The 8,588-nt window shown below is 31.0% G+C and overlaps 1 protein-coding gene across 3 annotated transcripts; it reads left to right on the top strand.

The window, feature by feature from the left end:
• The first annotated feature begins 921 nt into the window (after nt 1–921).
• LOC107916442 (TLC domain-containing protein 4) lies at nt 922–4,656 on the top strand. Of its 3 annotated transcripts, XM_041102855.1 has the most exons (10): nt 942–1,268; nt 1,618–1,636; nt 2,145–2,342; nt 2,505–2,593; nt 2,684–2,819; nt 3,016–3,090; nt 3,415–3,536; nt 3,613–3,688; nt 3,907–3,966; nt 4,200–4,656. In XM_041102855.1, exons 3-10 carry the CDS (start codon nt 2,202–2,204, stop codon nt 4,326–4,328), a joined length of 828 nt encoding a protein of 275 aa, XP_040958789.1. In that variant the 5' UTR covers nt 942–1,268; nt 1,618–1,636; nt 2,145–2,201; the 3' UTR covers nt 4,329–4,656. The 3 variants fall into 3 exon arrangements, with proteins under 3 accessions (XP_016701224.1, XP_016701225.1, XP_040958789.1); XM_016845735.2 differs by lacking the exon at nt 1,618–1,636 and having other exon boundaries at nt 922–1,268; XM_016845736.2 differs by having other exon boundaries at nt 937–1,636.
• Nucleotides 4,657–8,588: the final 3,932 nt, after the last annotated feature.

The raw sequence follows: 8,588 nt of genomic DNA on the forward strand, positions 1-8,588 counted from the left end.
TTTATATAAAATTCAAAAAGATATATATTTGAATCCAAAATATTATAAAAGTTAATATTTTAATTTAACATTTTTTTACCAATTTTATATTAATTTATTATATAAAAATTTCAACTACATTATAATTATATCGTAATTTCGTTTTATTTTGATTTCTAACAAAAAAAAGATTCATGGTTAAACTCTAGTGCTAATGAGGATTGTCATTAAGGAACTTCTAGAGCTCATAAGGATTCTGGTTAAGTAAAATAATAATACGAGGTTTTAAGTTTCTTAAAAGTTAGAAAAAAAATTTTAATTACCTCAAAAGATGGTAAAAAAAATTTGGACTCTTAAAAGCTAAGTTTTTTTAGGGCCCCTTAAAAGTTAGTAAACCTTTTTTTTTGGCTTTTAAAAGTTTAAAAAAAAATTTGAGCCCCTTAAAAATTAGAAAATAATATTTTGAACCCCTTTCAACCTTGAACTCAGGGATGATGGAACCTGTTCCCACCTCACAACCCCATACTCAGAAGACCTTACTTCTAATTCAATGCTTCTTAAACAACTTACACACACACATATATATTGTATACACTTACTCTCACACCAAGCAATGGAAAATTTTGGGATTTAAGAAAAAATAACAAGAATAGTAAAAGACAACACAACCTAAATAGATATAATCAGAACTTATAATGAAAATTTTTAAAAAAATCTAAATTTATATTATTCGAACAACATATAAAAATATTTAACTATTAATGTAAATAAATCTTCTCAGGACAAAAAAAAAAGTTACTAGATAACAAACTAGTCACATGATTCCCATTTCAAGAGTTTTAAATCACTTTGAGCTTTGGAATTGATTCAAGCAAACAAAAAAAAGTAAAATCCAAAATTTCTACATATAAAACATAACATAACCCATAAAACAAGTGTCACACATTTCTCATTTTTGGTCTTATTATTATCTTCCTCTCAATCTTGCAAGGATAAGATTGCAATGGGCTAAACTCCACACTCTCCACTCTGTAAAGTGCCCCAAACCAACCAAATAAGCTGAACACCCCAAACGTCTCTCATTAGCCAATCTCATTACATGACCCATCACCATTCACCCCCAACACCTATATTCTCCAATCCACATTCCACACTCCACACTACTGCGTCTTTCCTTCTTCTGCTGCTGCTTCTTTTGCTTGACTTTTTTAATACCTTTCAATTATTTTGGTTATTATTGAGTTGGTGAAGATTCCAAAATACTCTTCCCACTCTGATTAAACCTTACGGTTGGTGCCACTCTCATTTTCTTTTTGGTACCCAAATGATAAAATAGGATTTGATTTCACTTCTTTCTAGTTTCGTGTACCTTATGTTTTGGTTTTGAGTCTTCTTCTTCTTTCATGGGTTGTTGTTCATTTTTGCATTGCTATTTTTGCCATTTGTACTCTTTAGTTATGGGTCTTTAAAGGTTTGTTTTTTCTGGGTTTCAGGCATTGATTAGCCTTGGAAAAAAAACCCTTTTCTTTTCTGGTCTCTGGTTTAAGGTTTCTCTTTCAAAGATTTGGTTTTTTTTTTCCTTTCCTCCTTTAAATACCAACTTGCATTTTGCTTACATTTCATGGTTGTTTCTTCAAGCTTGTTACAGATGCTTATGGTAAGTCGATTTATGGGATTTGTTAGCTGTTTTGCGTCTATCGTTATAACTTTTGATTGCTTGATCCAATGCCATCCAAGTGTTCTTCAAATAGATTACTTCAAATTTCAATGTTTTTTCATTGCATATTTGCATTTGCATTTGCTTACCTGAAATGGGAATACTTGCTTGATCTGAATCTTACCATTAGTATTTGCTTTCTTCATTTTGATTAAACTTTAAGAATTTTGGTTGTTTCGTGTGTGCTTTAACTTGACTGAATTGAAGTTATCGTTAAATGGAGGAGATCTTATATCTTGGAATAGGATGGAAATTGTTGGCATCTGTGTTGATTATTTATCTCCTTCAAGCCTTTGCTTGTAGACTATATGGTTTGTGGTAGTATCCAATGTAGAAACCTCCTTAATTTTCTTCTTTAGAACCATTATTCTAAAACCTACATGATTGAATGCTTTCTTTCTTTTCTCTGATACCAATTTGTTTTTGTTTATGGCATTGATGAATGAAGGAGGGAGGAGACTAAGAGGAGACACCCATGTTGCTAAGGTGATCTTGAGATTCCAATATGAGAGAAGTGCCTAAACAGACAGTGATGGCTATAAAGTCTTACCAAAACCAGGCTCAGTTGTTGGTTAAGAACTACTTATTTGCAGATCCCTTCATTCCATACACTTCCATCCTTGGTGGCATTCTTGCTTGCAAAGTGGTAAATTGAGTTTTTCCTATGCTAAATATTTTTCAACTTTTGAATTCAGGATCATTGAATCTTAAGGCAGGATGTTCCTTCGTACCGTTTTATCATGAAACTTGGATGAATGGATTTTTCCTTTAATGATGTTCATTTTACATGTTTCTCTTCATCACTCAGGCATATGATCTTACCCAGTTAATCAGCAATTTTTACAGCAAGACTTACCCTGGTCTTACTAAAATTCAACGAGTAGAGTGGAACAATCGGTTAGTGTCGTGCATGATCTAGTTTCTCCTTATTTTTCTTCTTCTGTTATCATGTTCATTCCCTAACTGCTCGTTAATGTATTTTGGCAGTGGTATCTCTACTGTTCATGCCATTTTCATTTCTGCTTTGTCGTTGTACTTGGTTTTCTGGTCGAATCTCTTTTCTGATGAACTTGCTGGTCTTCTTGTCTTCCGAAGCTCACCACTTTCTACTTTTGGATTAGGGGTAAGTTTTAACCTTCTTATGTGATCTTTAAGATGTTCAACCGGGTATCCATCTTAAATGTTTATTAAACATGGCATCACTATGTCTCATATAAACGCTGCTTCTAAGATCACTTTCCTGGATAAAATTCAAGTGCCAACTTTTGGTACAATTGCTAGGCCTTTTTAAAATACTTATTACTTACTATATTTTACAGGTTTCTGTTGGATACTTCATTTCGGATCTTGCAATGATTTTATGGCTATATCCCTCTTTAGGTGGAATAGAATATGTAAGTGTATACTCTATGTGGATAGCACTCTGGCTTTGATTTTTACTCTTTGTTTGTTGTGTTACTGCTGCAAAGAATGATGGCACCCATTCTGTCACCACAGTCGAAGTTTCCATAAAAACTCAGCTGTTTTCCTCGCACCTTTCAACTTAAGACAAACCCATTCGACTGATTAATTGAATAGAGTTGAGTATTTATACAACCGTAATGGTTTAAAGCAAAGCAGGCAACAAATTATCAAGTGTCTCATGCCTGAACTGCTTATGTTCATGTAGTAAATCGATGCTAAGGGATGACTAATAATATACTAGCATCTGATTGCAGGTTATTCATCACAGTCTTTCAGGAATTGCAGTGGCGTATTCAATGTTTACTGGCGAAGCACAGCTTTATACATACATGGTTCTTATATCTGAGGTGACAACTCCGGAGATTAACATAAGATGGTAGGTTCTAACTAGTGAGATTTTATTTATTGAAATTCTGATATAAATTAAACCATCTCCTGTTTCGGTGATGAAGGTATCTTGATACAGCTGGTATGAAGAGGTCCACAGCATATCTCATCAATGGAATTGTCATCTTTTTGGCTTGGCTGGTGAGCTAAACTGTTCTATATTCATCGTAAAACTGACATGAGTAGTTATATCACAGAAAAAAATAGGAAAAAGAAGGGAAAAGTTGAAATAATTAGATCCGGGTGGCCGTCAAAACAAGCTTTTGTTTGTATTGGGTAGCCGAAATTCCTTTATTTAAAGTTCCTTTGCCCTTGTCTTTGAGTATGTCAGATGAACTGAGGTAAATTATAAATTGCAGGTTGCAAGAGTTCTGCTATTCGGCTACATGTTCTACCATGTGTACTTGCATTATACACAGGTAATTTCACCTCCATGATCTTTGTATTTTAAGGCATGGTCAATCTCTGTTTCATCCCGATATTCACCCTCCTCCGAACACATTGTCTAAAATTTGTACGCCCACCAATAACCATCTCTTCACAATTTCCATGCCCAAACTGTAAACCATTTGAACAATCCTGGTATGGTTGATTCGTTTTGCTATAATTATCTGCTAAAATTCTGTTCCGACTGACTTGATTGATTCAATAGGTGATCAAGATGCATATCTTTGGCTATATCTTGGTTTTCGGTGTGCCGGCAGCATTAGCCACCATGAACTTGATGTGGTTTGGGAAGATTATTAAAGGTGTGCTGAAGACTTTAGCAAAGAGGCAGTGATGAAATATCGCCAGTGAATGCCTAATAAATCTTCAGGTATCATTCTGCCCGAGACTTGTACATTTTTCTACTACTGCTGCCATGTAAAAAATCATAGAGAAAAAAAAGTCAAAATCCAAGTACTAAAGAAAAAGAAAATCGAGTCTGATCCGGTTTTTCCAGTTGATGGAGATAGAATCGTCGTTGTAAATTGTTCCGATCTAATATATATTTTTGGTAATCATTTCTGTTGTACTGATATGTATACCTACACCATATCTTTCATTTACTTCTTTCATGAGCACATTTTACTCTCAAAATTTGAATTAAAGATTGTTATATTTGAACATTTCTTGATTATTTGAACATGGAATTCTTTGCCTACTTACATTACATTACATTACCTAATTAGCATATTGAAGATTTTCTTATTGGCACAACCACATGGTTCTGAATTGGCAAACTTGATATGTTACTCTGACTCTTCATTTTCTTTGAAACAACTGTGTTCAATAACTTCAAACATGAACACGAGAGTATAATTTTACAATAAAATAAAAACACTTTTTTTGAAAAATTAAGCATGCTCATATCGAACATATATCCATATTTGACACTTTAAATCTGGATAATATAAACTTTATCAGCAATAATCTCCATGGAACAGCAGTAATCCATATCGACATAATCTGACAGGATCAGCACAGCAACCTAAAGACAATAAAAAAAAAGTATGGTTTTAAAACTCTTTTTAATTCATTGCTTTGTTGTAAGAATCCCATTAAAGTTGAATAAAAGGAAATCTAAAACAAATGTAGGCAGTAAGGAGACTGGCAATGTTATTAAAAAAATTCAAGCTTTTTGCATTTGCTGTCCTGCAGATGCATTGCTTTTAAGTTTTAGCATCTGAAAACAAATTAAAAAAATTCAAGCTTTTTGCATTTGCTGTCCTGCAGATGCATTGCTTTTAAGTTTTAGCATCTGAAAACAAACTAACTTATCTGGAAAGTAGATTTTAGGAGTTGTAATCCTAAATATACCTAATAATGTTCTTGAAAGTGATCTTAAACTGTCATCTAATGTTCGGACTTGGTAAATCCAACTTTAGAATTTGGCCTCTTTGTTTTATGTGTGTGGTAGGTTGAAGGACCTTAAATAAGCCATGGAATGGGGGATGGGGCGTTTGAGTTTTAAGCCCCTAAAACTATCCCTACTACTTACATCATCATCTTACTAGACTTGATTATCGGTCGGCTCATTTGTCCAAATTTAAAGATCTGTTTGAAAAGTAAGAAGATTTAGATAAAAATATAAACTCGAAAAATGGGTTTGGACAAAAAATAAGACTCTTCTTCTAAACAGGTCGAACCTTGGGTAATGATTTTTTTGGCCTGGGCTCAAATCTATCTAGAAATTTTTTCTGTTCTTATTTTGTTACTGTCTTGCTGTCATTTTGCTATTGTATTACTACTATTTTGTTGCTTATTTTATTGTTAATTTTGCTACTATTTTAGAGGCATTTGCTTGTTAAATTTTAACTATTTTAACTTTATTTAAGTATAAAATTTTTTAAATGTATTTTTAATTTGTTGGAAAATATTTATTTTAATATTTGTAGTATATTTAATGTATTAATTTTTTAAATTTATTTTTATATAAAAATTTTAATTCGAGCGAACCGGGTTAAATTTGAATTTAAATTATTATTATTGAATAGATCTTGAGCAAAATTTTAAACTCACTTTTTCAAGTTAAGCTAAACCCAAACCTAAAATTTAACATCAATTTTATCCGATGAATGATTAGGTGATCACCTAACCCCATGAAACTGAAATCTATTATTTTTATAGGGTTTTAATGTTGCAGGCAGAGAACCGTAAAATTATAGTATAAAAATATAATGTGAATCTTCTATGAAGTATTCCCAGAGATCGCCTCCCTAGAGAAGAGCAAAGTCGAATAGAAATTTTTGAATTTACATTGAATGCACTTTCATTTTTCAATTGAATTAATCCAATCAACCAAGAAGACATTGAAAACTACAAACCCCACTTTAACCAAACTTTTAATGACTCGAACAGGGTTCTAATTGAATTGATTAATTTTAAGCTTGGGTTAACCAATGAGGCCTCTCTTAATTCTATAATTTCGGTAACATTAAATCATATACGACCAAAATTAATCACCTAAGTTTGAGTATTAATTGTGGATTGAATCTTAATTTGATTGATATTGATATTATTGTTAGTGTTGGAGGATGTGAGTTTGAATGTGTTGAAACGCATTATCTTCCTAATTTAAGGGTTGGGGAGGAGTTATGGATAACTTTAGACATTGTATGAGAAAAAGCAGATATAATAAGAATCTGTAATGAGATTAATATTCAAAAAAAAGCGTAGGTACTAATTTGTCCAACTAATACTTCTCCGATATCTTTGATTAATGTAAAACCTAATTCAACTCAAACTTCACTCAGGTTCAAGACGACAACTAACTAAAATTTATTTAGACATTACAAAAATTAAAAAAAAATTGCAAGAGTTCAAAATGCAATTATAAACCAAATATATTTAAGTTTTTGGATGAAGAATTTTTAAAAAAATTGAGATTTGTAAAAGGTTAGTATTTGTAATTATTTTATTTGGATAAATAAATGATTTTGGAAAAATTGAATTTTTAAAATTTTATAAATTAAAAAGTAAATCATTTAAAAAATGTAAAATATATATTAAAAATGATTTTAAAATTTAAGTTTTTGATGTTATAATGGCCTGCCCTGCTATCCTTCTTTGCTCCATCATTGCGGCGGTGAGACGTCATTGCATTCGAAGTTTGCTGCTCTAAAAGTAAAAAATACAGACACGTGGCGACATTGACTTCAAAGTTGTCAAATCTTCATGTGTTGGTAAATTCATTAAACAAAGTATTTAACACTAAAATTAAGCCTACATGTAAATTAATTCTACAACTTAACCTAATTAGCTAAGACACTAAATTAAGCCTTAAAGCTCACAATTTTACTTCAAAACACGACAAAAACCAATGTGTAAAAAACTTAAAAAATATAAAACAAATAGGTTAAATTCTAAAATTAGTCTATGTACTTTACAAATGTTATGTATTTAGTCCCTATAATTTAATTTGATCAATTTTAGTCCATCTACTTTTCAAATGGATCAATTTTAGTCTTGTACTTTTTGAAATTTAAAATTTTAGTTTTGACTCAAATAGTAAGAGTTAAATTTGTTTGTTTAAATTCAATTGGTTAAAATATGTCATAGGTCCTTGTACTCTTCATAAATTTGGAATTTAATCCTTTTACTTTTTAGATTTTAAAATTCAAGTCCAATTGTTAACACTATTATTTTTTTTAGTAAATTGTTGGTGTGAAATTTTGAAATTAAAAAAAAAAACCTCACTTTGTAACAATGCAACTAAAAATAACATTGTAATGAACCTTAATCTAACAAAATAATTTTAAACGTGTTAATAGTTGAAATTGAATTTTGAAATCTAAAAAGTAGATTTAGTTCATATTCTCGAACCGGATCATTTTAAGTCCTTATACCTTTTGAAATTTAAAGTTCCAATCTCAACGCAAATAATAATTGTTAATCCATTAACTAAAATTTTAGTGAGTAATATGTAGAAATAACAAGCTAGCATGACATTACACATATGATTATATGTTTTGACACATCAAATTTTGATAATAGTAAAACTTGATTTAATGAAGTTAACAGTCATTTGGTGAGAATTGAAATTTTAAAATTTGAAAAATAAAAAGACTAAAGATACCAAATTAAAGTATTGGGACTAAATCTACAACTTTATAAAGTGCAAGGACTAATAGAAAATTTTAACCAAACAAAAAGCACGCATCAACTATTAATAGAAAAAAACAAGAAGATTTCTCAACGTTTTGATATAAACCAGGCAATTACATGAATAAATAAGACAGTCCATGGTATGGTATGGCCATGGGACCTCAATTTGCTTTAAAAGAAAGGCCTTTATAATAAAATGTGCAGAATAATCGAGCTCCGAACTCAACCTTTCATGAATTTCCCAAACATGTTTCCCCAATAATACAACAAATCTTAACAGGAAACTGTGCCAAACTTCCCACTACAGAGTTTATATATATATTTACAGAAGAAATCAAAGTTTTGAGCTCCAAAAATGGAGGAGAGGTCCTGATGATTTTATTTTTTTTAAAATGGATCTTTAAGTGTTCCAAAGTTAAGCAACAATGCTTCTCAATTCACGTCCATTCTGCAC

Source organism: Gossypium hirsutum, chromosome D10 (genome assembly GCF_007990345.1).
Source record: "Gossypium hirsutum isolate 1008001.06 chromosome D10, Gossypium_hirsutum_v2.1, whole genome shotgun sequence".
NCBI lineage: Eukaryota > Viridiplantae > Streptophyta > Magnoliopsida > Malvales > Malvaceae > Gossypium > Gossypium hirsutum.